The 21,698-nt window shown below is 35.6% G+C and overlaps 5 protein-coding genes across 8 annotated transcripts; 2 read left to right on the top strand and 3 right to left on the bottom strand.

The window, feature by feature from the left end:
- Window positions 1-520: 520 nt before the first annotated feature.
- On the bottom strand, window positions 521-3,552 carry LOC107947170 (plant UBX domain-containing protein 10). Its single transcript, XM_016881743.2, has 4 exons — window positions 2,547-3,552; window positions 1,561-1,731; window positions 1,124-1,327; window positions 521-954 (listed from the first exon to the last, which is right to left on the bottom strand). The coding sequence occupies exons 1-4, from the start codon at window positions 3,321-3,323 to the stop codon at window positions 727-729; spliced, it is 1,380 nt and encodes a 459-aa protein (XP_016737232.1). The 5' UTR covers window positions 3,324-3,552; the 3' UTR covers window positions 521-726.
- A 1,397-nt stretch (window positions 3,553-4,949) lies between these two features.
- LOC121203194 (aminoacylase-1) lies at window positions 4,950-9,825 on the bottom strand. Of its 4 annotated transcripts, none has more exons than XM_041107500.1 (5): window positions 8,968-9,825; window positions 8,169-8,431; window positions 7,311-7,550; window positions 5,443-5,558; window positions 4,950-5,293 (listed from the first exon to the last, which is right to left on the bottom strand). In XM_041107500.1, exons 1-4 carry the CDS (start codon window positions 9,152-9,154, stop codon window positions 5,469-5,471), a joined length of 780 nt encoding a protein of 259 aa, XP_040963434.1. In that variant the 5' UTR covers window positions 9,155-9,825; the 3' UTR covers window positions 4,950-5,293; window positions 5,443-5,468. The 4 variants fall into 4 exon arrangements, with proteins under 4 accessions (XP_040963434.1, XP_040963432.1, XP_040963435.1 ...); XM_041107498.1 differs by having other exon boundaries at window positions 5,443-5,579; window positions 8,968-9,823; XM_041107501.1 differs by having other exon boundaries at window positions 5,443-5,552; window positions 8,968-9,823.
- Window positions 9,826-10,152: 327 nt separating this feature from the next.
- LOC107947171 (zinc finger HIT domain-containing protein 2) lies at window positions 10,153-12,681 on the bottom strand. Its single transcript, XM_016881744.2, has 5 exons — window positions 12,373-12,681; window positions 12,201-12,273; window positions 11,929-12,088; window positions 11,735-11,776; window positions 10,153-11,212 (listed from the first exon to the last, which is right to left on the bottom strand). The coding sequence occupies exons 1-5, from the start codon at window positions 12,450-12,452 to the stop codon at window positions 10,353-10,355; spliced, it is 1,215 nt and encodes a 404-aa protein (XP_016737233.1). The 5' UTR covers window positions 12,453-12,681; the 3' UTR covers window positions 10,153-10,352.
- Window positions 12,682-13,655: 974 nt separating this feature from the next.
- On the top strand, window positions 13,656-15,913 carry LOC107947172 (BTB/POZ domain-containing protein At3g05675). The gene is made up of 2 exons (XM_016881745.2): window positions 13,656-13,911; window positions 14,460-15,913. The coding sequence occupies exon 2, from the start codon at window positions 14,506-14,508 to the stop codon at window positions 15,799-15,801; it is 1,296 nt and encodes a 431-aa protein (XP_016737234.1). The 5' UTR covers window positions 13,656-13,911; window positions 14,460-14,505; the 3' UTR covers window positions 15,802-15,913.
- An 823-nt stretch (window positions 15,914-16,736) lies between these two features.
- On the top strand, window positions 16,737-20,058 carry LOC107947173 (ORM1-like protein 3). The gene is made up of 3 exons (XM_016881746.2): window positions 16,737-17,342; window positions 18,821-18,969; window positions 19,696-20,058. Exons 1-3 carry the CDS (start codon window positions 17,166-17,168, stop codon window positions 19,832-19,834), a joined length of 465 nt encoding a protein of 154 aa, XP_016737235.2. The 5' UTR covers window positions 16,737-17,165; the 3' UTR covers window positions 19,835-20,058.
- Window positions 20,059-21,698: the final 1,640 nt, after the last annotated feature.

The following is a 21,698-nucleotide window of genomic DNA, read 5'->3' as shown; positions in this document are numbered from 1 at the left end:
GCTTCATTAGCGTTTCATATTTTCAATTTTGTTTCCTTCGTGATAACGGATGTGCAAATTTCTAGAAATAATAAAAAGGTCCATAATTTCGGCAAAATACGCCGTTGCCGGGGATCGAACCCGGGTCACCTGGATTATAGGCGGGAACACTCGCAACGATTTTATTGATCGATTTCTAATCCTTCTATATTTCTCATTTTGTCTTTAAAGGAATTGTGACTTCTCAATAAAGATATATATATACATATATATTTCTAAAAAGCACGATGAGTTAACTGACTTGCTACAAACTTAATAGCTGAGATTGTTACAAGAACATAAATGTTAAAAAGTAATTTTAGAACAAATAAATCGTATAAAAGAAATCTCATAAAAATAAATAAAACGACATAATAAAAAAATTATTTGATAAATGGAATTAGGAAAAACGCTGCATGTTTAATTGAAATCTAAAAAATCAAAAAAAAAAAAAAATACATGAACATTTCTTTAAACTTTTAATAATTCTACATACTAGTGGTTGATTGAAATGAAAATTTTGGCCATTTGGTTGATCGAGCGAATCTTATAGAATTCAGAGTCCCTGCTATCTTTATCTCAAATTATGGTTCGCTGATTATGTTGAAACTAGAAACAAGAAGCATATTAAAAATATTTACTTCAGTAATTGCAGAAAACTTTTAAGATCATACAACATGACAAGTATCAAGCCTTCTTCAGTTCAGACTAGTTTAGCTCCACAAAAAGGCTGGCCTGAGGATGTAATCCTGCTTCTTTCAAGCTCAAGGATTGCTTATCTCGACCATATGTAACTCTAGGAAAGTTGGACACAAGGCTGTAATCCTCAACTTCTAAGCAACCCAATGAATCAACATAGTCATAAACTGATTGGATTGTTGCCGTGCTGTGAAACCTCCTTTCTTTGCGTTCACCTGTGGGAAACCGTACCAATACCTGTTTTCCCAACACAACATGCATATGTTTAATTTTAATTTGGCAACGGAGAAGTATTAGGCATGCCAATGCAGAAAAGTGGAAAATGCAAGGATGATGGAGAATGATCATTAGAACTGAGATGATAAAAGTGCCTAAACCATAAAGAAAGCAAGAAAAATGAAATTACCTGTGTAACACTTGGTCCTTTCTCAGGTTCATCACCAAGTGATAAGGCTTTTTGTTCTCGCATTCTAGCCCGGGCAGCCTCTTTTTCAGCAGCTTCACGTGCTGCTCTTTCATGAGCTTCTTCTTCTTCCTTCCGTTTCTGTTCAGCTTCGGCGGCCTCCCTTTCCAGACGTTCTTGCTCCTCTCTCCTCTGGCGTTCTCTAGCCTAATGTCATGAATAAAATGAAAAGATTAGTCAGGCTATTATTTTATCATTCCAATGGTGCTTTTTAAAGCACAAATACATTTAGTAAGCAAAGAAGGGATTATTATTTTCCTTTTTCAGTCTTCTTGGAATATAATGGCAGTAATGAGGAAAAAGAAACTAGAGTATGCCATCTAGCCAAATATGTAGTAAACTGTATTAAAGCCGCTAATTTAAAATTAAAAGCAGCCTACTTGATCAGCTTCAAGTGCTGCTCTGTAAGCAGCATCTTGCTCCTCCCTCAAACGCATGTTGTTTCTTCTCTCTTCTGCATCCAGTCTTGCAGCAACAAGAACAGGAGAACTTTCTTCAAGCACTTTCTGCAGCATCGTGAGCATTTCTTCTGGAGATGTTGGTCCCTCAACCTGCAAAGAAAGAGAGCATCACCATGCAAGATCACCAATTAAACCGGTTTTACTGGTTCAGAAAAGTTATATAAAGTACTGGACTAGATAGGCCACCAGTTCACAGTTGAACTGGTGTGACTGGCTGGTTTAGTTCCATTATTTTATGCTGACCTAAAGTTAAAAATATGTGAAACAGGAATGCTATTAAAGAGTCCAATCAATTCACTAAAAACAATAGTCAAATGAATTTAATATGTAGTAGTCTGGAATGAAGGCACAATTCGAGCAAAAGCTGCATTTTAATGTAAAGAAACTAAAAAGGCAAAGCCCAATTGTAGCACGATATAAGTCACAAAATGCCTTATAACAAACTGTAAAGAACTGGTAGGCGTACTGAAAATCAGATAAGCTTTAGTTTAATAAATCATTAAGAAGATGACTTATTCAGCATTTTCAGGCTTTAAAAAAAGAACTCATACGCCTAGCTATTCGCCATGTCAAAACTTCAGTGCCCACCCAAAAATCCGTATTCAAAGGCATTTACCAACAAGCAAAACAAAACTAGCAAGAACTTACATCTAAACTTTCTGCTCAGCAGAAGCACAATGACAAAGAATTAGAATGAAATCCCTGAGTTTTACCCATTTAACCCCTAGCAGGTGGTTAACTGCACAAAAATTTACGAAAAAATATCTAAAGCATGAACGATAATAGGTCATTTTCAGTTTCTGCTTTTGCCAAAAGGATATCTAATTGATTTCGGGTTCCCAAAAACATTAACTTATTGCATTATTAACAATTCAAAATAGAAGCGAGAATCACAATGTTGATACCTGTTGAAGGAGTGCAATCCTCTGGTTCGTAGTAGGCATAACCACGGCACAAAATGGGAACCTAGATGCCTTCAAGCTATTACTCATTTTAAAACCCTCACTAGCCCTAATGTCGGCGCCCCACGCCACAAAATTCTCATTCACAAAGGCAGCCACTGCCTCGGAACACAAGGTCCTTCCACAGAATACAGGAGAATCCGGGTGGTCCGGCGAGTGCAAGTACACAAACAACAGCTTAAAGGAGTTCCTTGACCTCTGCAAGGCGTCCATGAAACCCTCACCGACGAAATTCGGCCTAGTCGTCGGGTAGTCTCTCTCAAATGCCGCCACGAATTCCATAGCTTCAGAAGCCGCAGCTGAGACCGAGACCAATCGTGCCGATGATTCCCCGCCCCGCCCCTGTCCCAGGCCGATCATCCCAAGGGAATACGAAAGAACTCCGCCGGCGGCCCATAATCCAAGCCCGACAGCTCCAGAGACTAACCCTAGGCTACCGGATATCACAGAGAAGGGCAATGTAACGAGTTTCCAAGCTATGCTGGGGTTAGGAGCGGGAACGAGACCCGAACTGGATGCGGATTGGGTGGGGTCAAGAGAATCGCGAGGGTCAGAATCGGAGGTAATGGTGGAAGCAGAGGATTGATTGGAAGAGGTGAAAGAAGAGATAGCCAGTTCGAGGTCCCAACCATGAGCCTGGAGGATTTCCGTACACAAATCGGGATCTTCGAGGCCCGTCACCGCTTGAAAACATGCCAATTTATCGGCTACATCAACCATTTCTCCAGAATTTACAAAATGAAAAATATTAGGGTTTTTCCTTTCTTTCTGACAGAGAAAGGAAGGACGAAGAACAATCCGAGGCAAGGGAATTTTCTTCGGGTTTTTTCTTTTAATTTCTATTTATTTGGATGGTTGGTTTAAGGGGAAAATAGAGAGGGAAGGGTTTATGGATTGAAGAAGATCGGTTCAAATGCATTAGGGGATCGTAACAGATATTTGGACGACAGACTTGTTCGAAATTACGTAACTACCATTGGCTTTTGATTCTTTTTAAAAGGTTTAATTCTGTGTCTAGTCCCTGTACTCTTTGGACTTTTTAATTTTAGTTATTTTGCACACTTAAAAGGAGTTTTTTCACCTTCAAGGAAGCTAGAACCCAACTCAACTGAAGCATGAAATGCTGTTGTATTGGGAGAGTCCGAAGGTTGGTTGGTACAAGCTAAAAACAGATGGTAGTTGGAAAAATGTACAAAGACTGAGGGTGCGTTTGGTTCGCTGTATTGGATTAGAGGTGTATTGGATTAAAGGTGTATTGGATTAGAGGTGTAATAGCAAATCAACTGTTTGGTTGAATGTAATGGAATAGAGGCGTAATAGTAATCTTGTGTTTGGTTGAATGTAATAGAGGTGTAATAGCATAATGGAAAAAATTAAAATGACTAGAATACCCTTAGCATAAATTTGTTTTGGTAAATGATTATTGTTATTGTTATTTAAATTATAATAAGATTATTATTATCAATAATAAATAATTTAATCATATTTAAACATAATTTTTATTAAATATATTTTAATTAAAATATATAATTTAATAAAATTCTTAATAATTAATATTCTTATATTAATTTACTGAAATCATAATATATGATACTGTAAAATATAAATTAACATAATTACTATTAAATATATTTTAATTAAAATATATAATTTAATAAAATTCTTAATATTAAATATTCTTATATGAATTTTCTAAAATCATAATATATAATACTATGAAATATAATTTAACATAATTATTATTAAATATAATTTAATAAAATATATATTTTCAATTACTTATTTAATATAAATTCAAATTAATGACGATTAATTATATTAGATATATATGATCTTGTACTAAAATTATTTTAAATTACCATATTATTTAATAATTGGAATACAGTTAATTTCTTACCAAATTATCTAAAAATTTTAAAAATTGTGTTTGGTAAAAATTTTAAAATAGCTGGCACAATAATTATGTTTTAAATTTTTTTTTACCGTACCATTCTAAAAAATTCAAATATTGTTTTCTTAAAAAGTATTAAAGTGCGAAATTATCATCATACTATAGATAAATATTGAAATTTGTCACTGTACTTTATTTTTATTTATATTTGCCTTTATTTTTTAAAAAAATATGAGTAAATTTGTAACTTAATTTTTATGTTATTGAATTTTACCACTAAAATTTAAATTTTATTAATTTTTGCCACTAACTCTTATTTTTTAGTTAAACTCTTATTTTAAATTTATATTGAATTTTTATTTTTTTAAATTACAAATATCTTCATTTAACTTAACGAGTAAATATAATTCTTGACTTTCCTTTCTCATCATCTAAACAAAAGCACAATAAACAAATTGTCAAAAAGAAACCCAAATCCAATAGTTGGGAGATTCAAAAGCTTTCTCCAATAATGTGTTTCTTCTATAAGAAACAATGCTTATAAGCAGCTTGTCAAAGCTCAAAATCTATTTAGTCCTATGTCATACATCCAATGTCATTTGAATACAAACAGATAACTGGCTTTAAATGGCAAAAGATATAACCTTAGGTGGACTCATTACAAGACTAGCAAGAATTTGACCAGTGATGTTAGAACACACATTCACAGATGCTAATTTGTATATATGCTCCCTCACATCAGCACCAAACCCAGTAACCTCCATGTAACCTCCCCTTTTTCCACACTCTCCATAATACCCTGGAGACAGTAAAAGAGTTTATATTCTGTGTCAAAATTCCAAACTTTGTATAAGCTCATTCACATTCCGTAAATGAAAAATAGAAAAATGAAATTGCATGAACCTTTTTCATTTATAATATACTTTTCTGAAAGCATTTCATTGATACCTGTCCTGTTGGGTTGCCTGGATTTATTACAACCAAGGCCCTAATAGTGATGCCATTAGACTTGGCTTCCTGCAGTTGTTTCTTAAGCTCAGATACTTCCAAACCCCATCCTGTAGCTTCATCAAGATAGTAGGGAACTTGTAAAATCCAAAAGAAAGTTGTAATTACAACAACTGGCCGATCAAAAAATGGTTGGACGGTTAAAGGAAATCCCTATTGCCAATCATTTAGCAAGTTCTACCGGGAAAGAAAGCTAAGAAGTAATCCTCAAGAAACATAACGCAACTTGATATAGGTCAGTTAAAGCTTGGTCAATGAAGCAAAAAGTGAGTACTTACTTCACTAACAGATAATTAAAGACAGCTTACAAATAACTAAATACTAAATAATGCTTTAAGTTATTATATGCTTGGAAACTAGATGCACTAACAGTAAAAACGTGACAGATAAAACAGTCACACAAAGCAAAGACAGCATTCTCTACATGTAAACTAGTGTATCCCTAATTCATAATAAAACCCAATGTAAAGTCAATCAATATCATATATCAAGGGAAATCAATCAAGCATACCCCAACAGATGCCAAAACATGAAGATCATGCTAAACATTAAGAATAACTCAATGTGACTACCTTAGGACTTAAAACCATGCTAATTGGACTTATATTTCAACACTCAACATTGAAAACAAGGGCCCCTTCTTTCTCATTAAAAGATAGAAATGAAGTAAAATAAACACAGCATAACCATTTTCTCAAATGAAAAATCATACTCTTAAGGCATATAGAGGTCATTGCAATTAGGACTTCTTAATATTATCAATATCATATAAAATATTATCGTTCAGGTACATATACATCGTTCAGGTGCATATAGAGGTCATGCAAAAATAATATACATATAAAAGCCTAGATTGAATAATTAGGACCCATCCATCCCTGAAGAAATCATCAGTTTAAAGCACTATAATGTTTAAAGGAGTCATTTCATCTCAAACTCCATTATTCAACCACCAAGTAGAACTTTGACAAGGAACTATGAAAAATGAAAACGCTACAACAAAGAAGGTACCCAACCGTGCTAACCCTTTTACAACTCGTCTCTCTAAAGGCTATCTCTTCCAGGTGGGATATATGATGTATATGCTTTAATAATGGACTCGTATACGTCGATTCCTTTCAAGTACTCAGCTTGGTTTAGAAACTACAGTAAGGTAGAAAAGACAACAATTAGATACTCAGATCACATTTTGGCAGTGAATGTTAACTGAAGGGAGTTCTAGTTCTTCTTGTATCACATACTTGTATTCACACGGTAGATCATCTCTGTCAACCTTCATTAAAATGCTAAGTTACTTGGACTCGGGTTTGAGTGTCGGATATGGTTATGTATCCAACATGAGCAAGGTTAGTCCTTTTTATGTTTTGTCATGTATTTGGAGGATCCTTGGAAGTTATATCCCCATATCCATGTGTTAGACATGGGAATTTCAAAAAACAAATGAAGAGTCCAAGCAACATGGTCATAATGTGTATTGATTCTATACTCTACTCTATATCAGAGGAAAAAGTGTATAAATGCTCATAATCCATTTTCCATCATATATACCACTTGCAAGTTGCAAGAGATGGGATCCAAATGTGCATATGACAAAAAATTGTAACTTCTTGAATCCTCAATGACGAGTCCTTTGTGGTTAAAGAGTACTATAGGTTTCGGCTATCTGCACTTGTAATACAAGATGCAAGCATAAATATGACAATACTAATGCAAGAGGCGCCTAATTGGGGTTAACAGTACTTTGTGTGAGTGTGCATAAATATGCAAGCATGCACATTAACATATAACGATAATAATACAAGATGTACCTCATTATGGTCATGAAGCAAAACAGGAGTGTTAGCCATAGGTGAAAAACCAATAGCTCGCAGGCCCTGTTGCCGAAAATAAAGAGAATCTGTAGCAGCGGGAAAAATCTCTGGCTTCCCAATCTTTCCATTAGCTTTCTTGATAGCTTCTACCAACAAAGCCCACCATGGATTCGACCTGTCAGTAGCAGTTATGAGTGGCCTTCCCCGGTAATCTTGCGTAGAACCCTTTTGCTTAAACTGCAGACAGAAATAATTAGTTCAGGAAGCAATTCGGTATCACACAAACAGCAACACACCATGAGAAACTCATACAAGTGGGCAGCTTTTTATATCCAATTGACACAAGAAAATCCACTATTGAGTCAGTAGGAAATTATTGACACAAGAAAATCCACTATTGAGTCAGTAGGAAATTATTTCTATTCCATCAATGTGCATGACTAACATTTCATATCCAGTAAAAGCCTCATGAGATGCTTCATATTACTTGTCAAAGAGTATATGCTCCTCATGTCTTGTATAAAGATTCATACACTAACATTTTGTTTTTTAAAAGAAAGATTATCTATTTCTTTAATTTTCCAAAGTGTTTGAGGAAAGGAATCGGTATAAGCTCATTAGGGCTCTTAAAGTTCTAGTGCGTCAAAGCCAAGTGACAAGTATGGTTATAGACTGCTCCTGAGACATGAGCAAAAATTTGGTTATCTTCTGTGCTTTATGATAAATATCTGAAGCTATACTATTAAGAAAATATCTAGTGAAATCATAACTAATAGCAATGCATGTAAACTAACTACAAGGACTTTAACAAGTAAAGATTTTAGCAACTAATTATCTAAATTTACAGAGACTTACTGTGGGAGAAGGCGTGCCAGCCTTCAGAAAGGCCATGTTAACCGAAATGACTTCTCCTTCACCCTTCAAACCAGCTTTGACCAAATCAAACTGCGAAGCCCTGAACCTCCTGATACTCTCAATGCTCTTGAAAAGGTTCTCAATTGCACTGTTGTCGTAAAGCTTCGCCCCATGTCCAGGAGCTCCAGTAGCCTTTATCACCAGCCACCACGGCATCCTCTCTCCATAGAATAACCTGTAATTCTCATTGGGTGAAGCCAACCCTGTTCCTCAAAACAACATTATGTTATCATCACTAACAGATATACGGCCAACTAGCGGATCAGATATCTGCAATGTCAATAAAATTCAAACCCGCAAATTTGCTTTAAAATCTAAATCTGTTTACTATCCGCAGCAAATCCAAATATAACTAAGATATCCAAATCCGCTAAGATCAGTATTTAGTAAGTCCAAATACTTGTTTAAAATAAAATTTTTTAAATAGTTTGGATATCCAAATCCCTTATTCCCCAAAACAGATTCAGATAATGGATATAGGAACATTAATATCCACATCCATTCCGAATCCACTTACTAAAGTACCCAAATACAAATATTATCTGAAAAAAATTAAATAAATATCTACAAATACCCAAGTCCCAACTATTGTACTTACAAATTCAGGTCCTCACCGGCAAGCTCAATAACGAACAAGAAGCATTGCCCACCAATCTATTAACTATTAACTATATCAGCCATTTCAAAACATGGTTTTACAATTTTTTTAATAAATTTTAAAAAGTAAAATCTGGTTCACCTTCATCAAGCACAATATCAACATTCATATTCTTGAAAACATCGGATTGAGCCAACTTCTCAAGACCGTCATGGCCACCAATCTCTTCATCAGGGACAAACGACAAGTAAAGTGACCGTTTTGGCTGAAACCCAGAAGCCTTCAACCTACGAACAGCCTCCATATACTGCATGCCCACGCACTTCATATCCTGGGAGCCTCTAGCGAATATATTACCATTTTCATCGATGTGGGCACCGAAAGGATGATAATCCCACTTCGAACGCTCAGAAGGGACGACATCGGTGTGGGAGTTGAGTAAGATAGAAGGAAGGAAAAGGTCGGAGCCTGGCCATTTGAGGATAACGAGCGGCTTTCCTTGGACGAACTCTATGACTTGGGTTTCTAAAGAAAGGGATTCGGCTAAGGATAGGATGAATTGGGTCGATTTTTTATAGTTCGGGGATGGTTGGGATGTGTTGATTCGGAGGTATTCTTGGAACCTTGATATGATTTGGAATTGTTCATCTTGGGTCGGGGATGGTGTTGGATTTGTGAAGCTTAGAAGTGAAGAAAAGAGTAGAAGATGAACAATGACGCGTTGGCAGGGGCTGCAATGGCTGTCGCCATACCTATGATAGATGCCGCAAAGAGAGAGAACCGAAGTGCAGAATGAGGAAATTAGAAGACAAAGGCCTTTCTCTTATACAGTTGCAGTAACCTGGAGACCCAGAAGCGGATGAAGCTAGAAGGAACAGAAGAGAAACAAAGGGGATCGGGGAGGGTAAAACAGGGAGGTTTGCTGAAGCGGTAGCTAATCTGGACAAAAGAGGGGAATAGAAATCGGTGGTTTTCACCGATTAGGAAGGTAATGGATTACACACGTATTAGTAATACATCAAACCAAACAACAGAATATAGCCGGATTAGGTGGGGCCCACCGATTAGGGGTGTATTGGCATAGCCAATACACCAAACCAAACATAGTGTGAAAGACCTGGGGCAAGGACTAAATTTCTAAAACCCGAAGAGAAAAAGGTTAGGTGACAGAATTAGACCTTTTAAAACCGCCTGAAATGAATAATGCGCTGTGAAATTAATAGATTTCGCAACGACGTCGTTCGGTGCTTTCCTTTTATTGCCCAACAACAAATAGGCCTTTTCAATCTATATTACTTTCTAATATATTTACCATCACATTTTTAAAACAGAGTATATCAATTGGGAATGCTAAGCTAAAAGCACATTATGGAACACCTACATGGATGGATACTGATACTCTGTTTTGGTTAGTATCCCTCTAAGATATGAATTAAATATACATCAGAAATGTTCACGTACATGTACAACAAAATTCCCATATTGAAAATTATTAAAAAAAAGGGTTATTTTAGCAACTAACACCCTTACATTTCCTCTATCAAGGCTTTGCCCTTGTTTCCTGCTGCATTCTTCTCTGTTCTGGAAAAACTTTTATTGCCTCCATATTCCATCAATGAACTCTTTTCTGCACTCACAATGGCTGCCAAAGAAGACAATGCTTTGTTCGGTTGCTCATGAACCCAACACATTATGAAATAAACCTTCCTCTCAGCAAGTTTCAGCTTGCTTTTCGTTTCGGACTTCCTCAGCTTTCTTTGTTTCTCGGATTTCAACTCCCTTCCCGCAGCCATAATCATCCTTTGTAGATCGCAAAGCATACAGATCAACGCAGGACTTCCAAGGGAAAGTAGGTTTGTTATGTCATCAACAAGTGCCAATCCAAATTGCAAACCACCGATGTGCCGGTAAGCCGGAGAGCAGGTTTGCTCCAAGCAATAACACAAAGCTTCCTGCACAGTCTCAGGCTGTCCAGCTTGACCTAATACAGATGATATACTCAATACCACCATTGCTGATCCTACAGCATCCGATTGCCAATCTCCATTGTAGACACGAAGCGTGAAGCAGTAACTATATATGATATCAACCAAATGAACAGCTAAGAGTGGAGATGGTTCCGTAGAAATGAGCATACGAAGCGAAGGAAGTGGAGTTTTGGGGCCACAAGGAATATCGCTTGGTTGGTCGCTTTCAAGATCTTCTCGATTGGCCATAGGTTGTATAAGTTGAGCTCCATCCTTGCTTAAACAGATTGTTCTGGCAGCAGGCTTTAACCACCAAGGATCCCACGGCTCAATCATCTTACTCAATTCTCCAGATGCCAAAAATCTTTGGAACCGTTTCTTCTCTTCAAGGGATAAATCATTGATATTAACTTCACCTCCTACATAAAAAAGAAACAACAGAAATTTATGTTCAAGCATAGATTAACACAAAATTCATAAGACAAATCAATGTAATTAAAAGGTGAATGTACTTGGCAGGTCCCTCTATTAAAGGGACCTGATCAAATTAATCCCTCTATTATTAAACAGATCAATTTAGTCCCTGTACTACTAAAAAGAATCAAATAAAACCAAATTTCAACAAAGTTAACATTCAAAGTTTAAAAAATGTCGTGTATAATTTAAAAGAGTTAAGATTTTGAAATCTTCTTATGGTTTTACAAAGGGAATCTACTATTTGGAGTTGAGCTGCAAATGAAAAAATAATTTTCATGACAATTTTTTTAAACATTAAATGATAACTATGTTACTAATGAGCCTTATTTAATTCTTCTTAATAGTATAATGATTAAATTGATCCATTTAATAATAAGTGGACTAATTTGATCCAACCCTATAATAGAGGGACTTGACAAGTACTTTCACAGTAATTAATACATAGAATTTGAACCAAAGATTACCTGACAAAATCTTCTGAATAGTGTCATCCGAAAGAATTGAATCTGCCATAAAAAAAATCCAAATTACATTTTTCATTGATACAGTAATTCAATCAAGGCTTATATTAGGCAAACAAACAAAGCAAATATATATATAGGTACTTCAAAATCAAGGAAAATACCCATTATCATAAAAAAAAAATCGAGGAAAATACCATCAACATCTTCATCTAAAGGTTCGGTTTCGTCCTCGGAATGGAAACGTTTCAGAATTTCAAGCATTTTCCATTTAGTTTGATCGTCAGATTGAAGATGGCGCAGCTCCTCGACTACATTTTCTCGCATGAATGATTCGGTACAGCGAATGCTATGAGACTGTAAAAAAAATCACACAAAAAAAACTTTTTGTTTCATTTCAGAACAAACTAAACAAAAAAAGAAAAAAAACCAATTTCTGATTGAAGAAAGCGTGAAATTGAGGCCTTACCTTGTAACAAGGAAGAGAGCAGTAGCGGGAGTTACATCGAGGGCAAGTGTATTGCGAGAATTGCTTCTGACACCTGTGCAAAATCAGTTGAAAGTTGAGAAAAATAAATAAATATTGGACAAATAATCTGAAATTCACAAAAAAATGAAGAAGAAAAGGAAGAAGAACATACACATGGCAGATGATACGGGAAGGAGGATTCAACGAGGAGGAATTAGAAGGTTTTTCTGATGTACGTATCGTTTCCGCCATCTTTCAAATAACCCAAACTGATTCAAATCAAAAGACCCTGGTCTTTTGATTTATTTGCATAAACTGAATAAAACAAAAAAAGGCTCGAAAACCCTAGAAAGATTCAGAAAGTTTTGATTGGGCTCTATTTCAAATACCAGCCCACAATGCATTTCCCCCGTCACCACCATCACTCAAAGGCCCCATAGAGTAAGTGATGCAATCATGTGTTCCAAAGCCTTACTGCAATGGTTATTTGACTGGCAGAGGTGGTATTTATTGACATTTGGGCTGGTCGTATCCATATAAAAAATATTGAGTGCGAGACCAAAATATCCATCTATATTCGTGGAATTCGCAGCGAAACAACATGTGGGAGTGAAGACAAGACATAACTTGGTTTTAGCTTTTGTTTTAATCACAGTCACACTCACTTTGGAATGTAGGCAGCTTTTTTCCTTTTCTAGATTGCTATTGGTTAATCATAGCTACAACTTGCGCAAGTGGCCTCCTAATCTTTAATTTCAGATTTATTACTAAGATAGACAAATATCCTTCCAAAAAAATATTATATTATATCATTTTTAATAAAGATATAAATAATCATTAATGTTTTATTCAACCCATCAAATTAACTAATCCCATTAAAAATTTGTATTATTCATGTGACTTTTATTCAGTTCTTTCTTTTTTATGGTTAATTGGCCGACGGCATTAAATAATTGTGCATAAACTTGCAACTTGTACAAGTTGAGCCAACAAAATTAAAGAAAAAATATATATCGAATCTCCAAAAGGTACTGAACTGAAATATCATCATCATAATAATTTTGTAATGTTGGGAAATTGATACAATTGCTTCAATAAATTTAAGTTGAATTCGGATAAATTTAAAGTCGAATTGAATTTAAATTTATAAATAAAAACAAAATTCTTCTAATATTAACTTTTTATTCACAAAATTTAAATACAATATTTAAAAATATTAATTTTTATATATTTAATCATTATAAATATTAAACTATTAAAAAAATCCATAAATGTAAAGATATTAACTTTACCATGATCTCTAAGATCTAATCCATCAAACCACAAAAATAATATCACCTCTCAAGTCTCAACCCATCATTTGTCACATACCATAGTTAAATGTGCCATGATATTACATTCTTGCCCTTATATGTTTGTTAAAACTACAATGCCCCCAAAAGAGTAAGGTACCCCATCACCCCCCAGCCACTTGTCAAGTTCTAACATGCAAAGCACGAGGCTAGTTGCGTCATTTCAGAAACTTGTCTTAAAAGGTGCTTTGGGTTTGTCCATGCTTTTTCATTTTATTACCTGAAACAGAACTCACTTCCCAGACCCAAAGGGAGAGAAAGAACTGCTGTTCTATGTTCTTTACTTAACACCAGATTTGTTATGTTGAAGTTAAGATAAATTTATGTCTGCTCTCAATACAATATGGGTATTTGAAAAGGTCAGTTTTTTTTATTTCCCTTAATTCAGATTTTATCATTTATGAAGCTTTTTTCCCCATTAATGTGATATTAATTATGTTTTTAATTGCTTATTGATTTGCTATTGTCTTATTCTTGGTTTCCTAGGAAAAAAATTGATTTTGAATGTTATGTTCTATGTCTTATTGGTTTGGGGATTAAGAAAAGAGTAATCTATGTTCTGTGTTCTGATATTCATTAAATATGATGCTTAACTTTCTAATTTTGCATCTTCTCAGTGATAGCTAAAAAGCCTAAAATTTATTATATTTCTCTTTTTAAAAAAATGATGAACTGGTTTCCTTTCTAGGCTATGGTATTAATTCTTGCTTCAACGTCTCAAGAACCGAACAATTTCATAATTTCCTGTTTAGATTATTGTTAGTTGTGCTCTGTCGGATACTATGATTTTGTATTGTTTTGGGGCAAGGAAGCATATGTTTTGATAGAGGAAGATAGATCTATTCTCATACTTCCGGAATTCGTGTCGGTTCTGCCGGAACTTAAGTTCGAATAATGCTTTTTTCAGGTGTGTGAATTGTGAAGCATGAATATCATTTTCATTATCTCTGCACATGGACCTAACTGCAGTAGCCAAGCCTTGCAGTTTCGGTGACAAAGGTACGAGTGATGTCGTTTTACGCTTGAGAAACAGCGAAGGAAGGCCTGAATGGTTCTACTCCCACTCATCTGTTCTCGTAAGTAAAAGCGGGTTCTTTGCGGATCGGCTCTCTAATCCTGGCTCGGGCTCCTGCATCGAGATTCATTGCTCGGACTCTACTTATGATCATCATGTTAACCTTTTGAGATTACTGTATCTCCCCACCAATTCACTTTTGGATTCCTTGGACTCGGTTCAATCTGCTCTCGGTGTTCTACCATTGGCAATTGCATTCCGTTGTGAAAACATTACAAACTGCTGCATCCAGTATTTGGAGGCTGTTCCTTGGGAGGATAAGGAAGAGGAACAAATTGTAAAAGAAGTCTTGAAACTGGGGCCGGTAGCAATGCCGATATTGGCGAGGATCCAACCAATGGATTTAAGTGCTACCAAGAGTGTGTTTATTTCTGCAGTTCGGTTCGCCACGTCAATAGGTGGATCTTGTCCACCCTTTGGAGACGAGCTTAAAACATCTGCACAGGAACAAGTGGAGTTCATGCTTGGAGGAGATGAAGACACCCCATTAGTTACAGCAGATGATGAAGTAAAATCAGTAGTAAAATCAGGTCTTTCCCAAGTTTGTTCATTGTTTGAAAACGAGTTGTCTTCCTTTCTTCTCGTTCCCGACATCACAGCCGAGACCGCCGAGACTAGAATTTTACAGTGCCTTTCGGATGTCGAGTGGATGTGCAACATACTCCCCAAAATGGATTTAATGAAGGACTTTGTTTGTAGTTGGGGTGAGATGTCTAGAAAGATTTTGGAGATAGTTGAAGACAAGAAACTTGATAATGCAATGTGGGTTTTGAAAGTGAAGCTTATAGAAGTGACCGGGAAAGTTCTGGAAGCTGTCGGCTATGGAAACGTGATTCTTCCTGCACCGTGTCGAGTCCAATTGCTGAAGACATGGCTACCCTATATAAGGAAGATAAAGCCTCTCCTGGACGCAAAAGCTGACGAGGATACAGATTTCCCTTACAAGATGGATGAAGACTTGTGCCAAAGTATTGAGGGGGCGATCGTTTCGTTAGTACTAGCATTGCCATCTAACGATCAAGCAGATATTCTGTCGGATTGGATGAAAACCGAGCAGCTTAAGTATCCTGACTTGAGCGAGGCATTCGAGGTATGGTGTTACAGAACCAAGTCAGCAAAGAGAAGATTAATGGAAGGCTTGGATAGAGTTGGCAATACCACTATTAGCCTTTGATTTCTTACAAGTTGTATGATTTGAACTTATAAAATGAATAGATGGTGACAATCCCCATTTCATGTAACTCAGACACCATCAAAAGCTCTATATGATCCTTAATTTCATCTGATTTTTTTGCCCCCTTCACATGATCATATCCATGTAGTTTTGAGGTGCTTGCGCCGCCATTGCAGGGCAAAGTAAACAGATCATCGACGGTTGCTATTGGTTTGGCAACTACCAGACTACAAAGAAAATAGTGCCATGTTCTCGTTTGTTGTCTGAGGTTAGATGAACCGACATATGACATCTTTTTATGCTTAGAGAACTTGTTTCTTCCTAAGTTCAAACACCAACAACCAACCGTCCACCTGCATGATCCAACTCATCGTGTTTCCTTGCCTGTGGTTCCGACATTTACTTGTTTAATATTAATTGTAGATCGTTCTGGTATGAAGAACGAGAATGATTTTCAACACATAAATGATCGAACTTCATACCACATAACATCTTGTTATGGTCATAAATTACAACATATGGGGGTTTCTTTTACTGATTTACAATATCGGTCGAAGGAGCTTGTCTTGGACAAGATTGACCCTCGAATGGATACAATCATATTATATCACATCTCACGATTTCAAAATCGATTTTTTAAGCCATATCATGTCACTTTTATCCATACTTTGGATGAAGTTTTTTTTTTCAATTTTAAAAGTAACCCAACTTTTGTGGATAATTATGCAAAAAGGACCTGTATCAAGTCTCTCTATTACGGTTCGACTACCAAAAAGCGGTAAATTTTGAGATATATATCGAAACTCTGTCCAATTTCTTAAATACATAACTTACAACATCACAATGTATCATCAATCACCACCCGCAATCTTCACCACTAAATCTTGCATCTGAGCACTAATATTTTCATAGGAAAAAATAAAAATGTATGGAACATTCCTTGCCTACATTTTATTAAACCAACAATGTATATTTATACATTATCTACAAAAAGAAAATTTGCCGAAAATTCCTCCGAAATATGTAATGTAGCAAAATAATTCGACAACGACAAGCAACCAAGCTAGGCCATAGAAAATACAAAGGATGGTTCAGATCGAGGGAGCTTTATAAATAGGTTAAAAAAGAAAAAAAAAACCCAAACCCGCACCGTCAATAAAGACAATATCATCATCATCATAATCATCATCCTACATCTCCCTCGATCATCATCCTTGACCTTGAAATTAAGCCTTCCTTTGTTCAACAACAAAGAAAATTCAAAGTTGTAACAATATACCCTTGAATCAACCTCTGCTTGTTTAAGAAAGAAGGAAAACTTGTGAAACAAGAAGAAGAAGAAGAGAAGAGCAAAAAAGTGAAATATGTACGTGAGAGCGGTGCCAACGACAGATCTGAACAAGAATACGGAGTGGTTCACGTACCCAGGAGTTTGGACCAGTTATATCTTGATGGTTTTCATTTCATGGCTCCTCGTTTTATCTCTCTTTGGCACCTCTGCTGGAACCGCTTGGACAATTGTTCATCTCGCGCATTTCTTTGTAAGCTAGCCTTTTTTCCCCTTTTGATTTTGATTCATAAAAGTTATATTTTTCTTGGTTTTTGTTGCGTTTCCTATCTGGGTTTTAATTTGATCGGCTTTTGGGATTTTTTTTTTGTTGATGGGGGGTTTTGGATTGAATTAAGGGTTTGATGATTTCTTGAGACTTTAGCTATAGCAACGACGAAATTAGTTTTTTTTTCCCCTGCGTTGGTTAAAATTTTTGGGGATTATTATTCTGGACCAGCTTTGCTATATTGCTTGACTAGAGAGATTTGGCGGGTTCCCCAATAGCTTCTTGTATAGGTGAATTGTAGAAAGCTTGAATTATGAGTTTGTTGGTGCTAGTGCTTAGTCGAAATCTATGTCTTTGATTACAACTACTCGAATAATATGTTTATAGTATTAATTCTTTCTGTTTCTTGTGTTTGTGAATTGATTATGCGTTGTTGTCATCAGTTTATTGGCCTTTGAGATGCCTATATAGGCTATATCTCTAAGCTTATTGAAGATTTGGAGGTTTAAACCTAGTTAAGGAGGTGAAAATTTTCAGCACAAGCTACAACTGAATGAGCGAATAAGCTGGTCTGGAACTCTTTAAAGCTCCTTTTTCCCTCACTTTTCAATTTATAAACTGAATTTTCTTTTGGGAATTCAGTGTATCTACTGTATCAAATTGGCTTGAAATGCTATATCATATACTAAATTGCATGTCTACAACAGATGGACTGTTGTCTGTTTTTTCTTTGGTATTCTAGACCCACGTGGTTGTGAGAATGTTGAGAACAATAGCCTACTTTCTCAAACTGGAATGCTTAGGATTCTTGATTCTAAATTGGTTGTTTGTTAACCTTTTTAGCTGGTAGTAAAGGGCTAATTGACCTTTACATTTTTAGAGTAAGGCATCCCTCCGAGATTTGATTAGACAACATCTGGTGCTGTTGCTAACTGTCTTCACTTTTCATGATTCTGCTGTAATACTTTTCTAGCTTTCTTGATGGTTTGATACGCGTGAATGAATGGAAATCTAAAATTTTAAGTCTTAATGATGTACTCACTTGCTTGGTAGCAAATAGAATGAGCTAAAACTAGTATATTTGTGATTACTGCTTTTGTTAATGTTTGGCATGCCCCCTTTGATAGTTCTATTTGTTTCTTTTCCTTGAGTGAAGAAAGGCTCAGATTTCACCTATACAGTTGGTCAGAGTTTGTTTCTTTGAGTTTAATTACTAGATGTCTAAATAACAATTTCCTGTTTATCAACGTGAAACAATTTGTTAGACATTTTCAGGTGATTACTAATTATGATATCCAGTCAGAGATTTGCTTGTTATTGTTATACCATAAGACAGGGTCAAGAAATGATTATTATTTACTCTTCACTATAACACTAATAAATGGTATAGTATTCAAAATTTCAGCTCTTTATTCTATGCTTAATGAGTATGTTGTGCATGGATTTGCATATTCTTGCCTCAGGTCACATATCACTTCTTTCACTGGAAGAAGGGAACACCGTTTGCTGATGACCAAGGTATCTACAACGGTTTGACTTGGTGGGAGCAAATAGACAATGGCAAGCAACTGACACGGAACAGGAAGTTTTTGACTGTTGTACCTGTTGTGCTGTAAGTATTCACTTTCTTCTATATAAACCTATACTGAATATCGGAAATAAAAATATGGCGGCTTTTTAATTCATAGATGATTTACTGAACTAAAGCGTATAAGATGCAATGTGGTGGGTCTCCCTTATGTTTTATTTGATTAAGGTGCATGCCTTCTGTTAGATACTTAGTGAGTTGCATTCAACCTTTGCCATGCTCATGAATGCCTCTTGTTACGACCTATGGATGTAGTCAATTTACGTTATTCAAAGAATCAGTTAATAAAAGATAGTTTCCTCACATGCAATTGATTTAAACCGTATTCTACCCTTCCAACTTGGTCATCCACCTCCTTGTTATCAATGACATCCTTCTGCGAAGAAGATGAATCTCCATGGGTATCGCACTTATACCCGATTAGACATTATGTGCTTTTCTACATGCATACCTTTATATGGAAGGAAAAAGGTTACTAATTTCTGTTTGTTACTAATTGCTTATGGATTCTTTTCCATATCATTCAACAGTTGATTCATTAAACTAGACAGTACTTTTCTGCATATTAAACTAGCTGTTTCCTACTGCCATATTTATTAATTGCCTCTTGAACGGAAACATTTTAGGACTCTGAAACCTTAGATAAGAGTAACATCAAAGTGATGCATCGCAAGACATTATACAATAACTCTAATATTTTCTTTTATCTTGGTTAACACATCCTTATTTACCCTACATTTTATTTTCCAGGTACCTTATCGCCTCACATACAACAGATTATCAAAACCCGATGCTCTTCTTCAATACATTGGCCGTATTTGTGCTGGTGGTTGCAAAGTTCCCCAACATGCACAAGGTCCGTATATTCGGAATCAACGGTGAGCATTGAACAACTGCCAAGGAATTCATGTCTGGTTTTTCAAGTACTAAGTTTCATTATTCTGGGGTGATCCCAATTTCCAAATATAATTGTAATATCCCTGTACAGATAATGAAACTGAAAAGGGCATTCTCATTTCTCTTTAATCAGGTTAAGAAAATATACCTTCCCTTCCTTTAAGCCAGGGAAAAATACATTCATATATACTATTTACTTTCTCTCTTTGCAAGCTATATAGATAATCTTCTTGCCTTATATTGCTCCCAGCTTAAGCCACAAGTATCTTTTATTAGCCTCCAACTTTGTTGGAAACCAAGATATGGCCATTTTTGTGAACTACAGGTAGAGTGACAAAGAACTTTTGTTTTGTTGATACCAGTTTCGGATTCATTATTCTTTAAACTATAACATTCACAATAATTTTTTTAAAAAGGGAAAGATTTCCGGTCAGGCTTACAGTTGAAAGACATGCGCGTGTCGGCAGTGGGTCAGTCACTTCGTAGTCCACCCAAGGCTTTTGAGTGAAACACATAGTAACTTGAATCACAAGCTAAATAAGTACAGGCAAAAACTCCTGGTTCTGGTAGATCATGTCTGAAGGAATCCACCCCCATTACTTAACGAATTCCACGACACGTTAATTTCCATGTGTTCGCATCCCACCTAATGTTCTAAAATTTCCCCATTCCCAGACGCAAACATTTACAGAAAAAAAAAAGTTTCCCATTTTTTTAATCGAAAATAAAAAGTTCTTTTAGTTCAGACATCATGGATGGATCAATGAAGTTAAGTTCAACACATGAAACACGAATTTAATAACACTATTATCGTACTACTTCTCTTTAATATTTTAGTGGTTCTTTAATTAAAGTCGATCATTAGATTTAGAATATACACGTAAATATTTAGATATTTTAATCACTTGATTTATGCTGTACTACATGAACTCGAATATCCATTTTTAATACATAAAAAAGAACTGGGTTTTGTCTAAATTGCAAAACCCTTTTTCATAATCTTACCATTTTTGCACATTTTTTTGCCACATGATGTTTTCCACAAATAGCTTCCGTGTGTAAAGAAACCATTTGAATCTGAAAGCTCCCAATTTCTTGTTTAAGCAAAATTGTTTTTTCATCAGGCATTCTTGTTGTTTAGACTAAAATGTTAAAATAAAAGACTACATGATTATTATGGTTTCCATAAACAGCCCATGATGAACAAGCCATTAACTTGAGAAATCAAAGAGAAACTAAACTTAAGAGTCAAAAGGGTGGTTGATACAGGCTTTAACTTAAACACACTATCTGTCAGATATTATACACAAACTTAAAGGTGGATTACAGCATACAACAAAATCGAACCTACATACATACACATATATATATAATAATAAAAGGGTGGTGTAGATCTGGATTGATCGAAAACCTTAGTGGGGGAGGTGGGGGGTGTATTATTCTTCGACACACTTGTCGAGGGGAATGTTTGTGGGTCCATTTTCATGACCGAAAGAAAGGAGGCTTTGTCAGATCTTTCTCAATCTTTCAATTCCAAAAAAAAAAGAAAAAAGAAAAAGAAAGGGGAAGAGGGTGGCATTGAAGCAACGATGGAAATGGGTCTAAAATTTGTGGGTTTTTCGTCGAGAATATCAGTAGGTAAGCTTTTGTTTGGATTGAAGCAAGTTTATATGTATATAGTTTTACAGGGTAACACGAAAATTTACAATGGCATGTGGGGAGGATCAGATTTCTTACCTGGCATACATATATATACAATTCATCTTTCTAAGCTTCTCTCCTATATTAATCTCTTAGGTGACGACACCATACATATGATATAAAAGAAGGGATATGGGGGGAGAGAGAGAATTTAA

The sequence above is a fragment of the Gossypium hirsutum genome, chromosome D12 (genome assembly GCF_007990345.1).
Source record: "Gossypium hirsutum isolate 1008001.06 chromosome D12, Gossypium_hirsutum_v2.1, whole genome shotgun sequence".
Taxonomy (NCBI): Eukaryota; Viridiplantae; Streptophyta; class Magnoliopsida; order Malvales; family Malvaceae; genus Gossypium; species Gossypium hirsutum.
The sequence above is the reverse complement of the archived record's forward strand: the minus strand, read 5'-3'. Positions and strand labels throughout refer to the sequence as shown.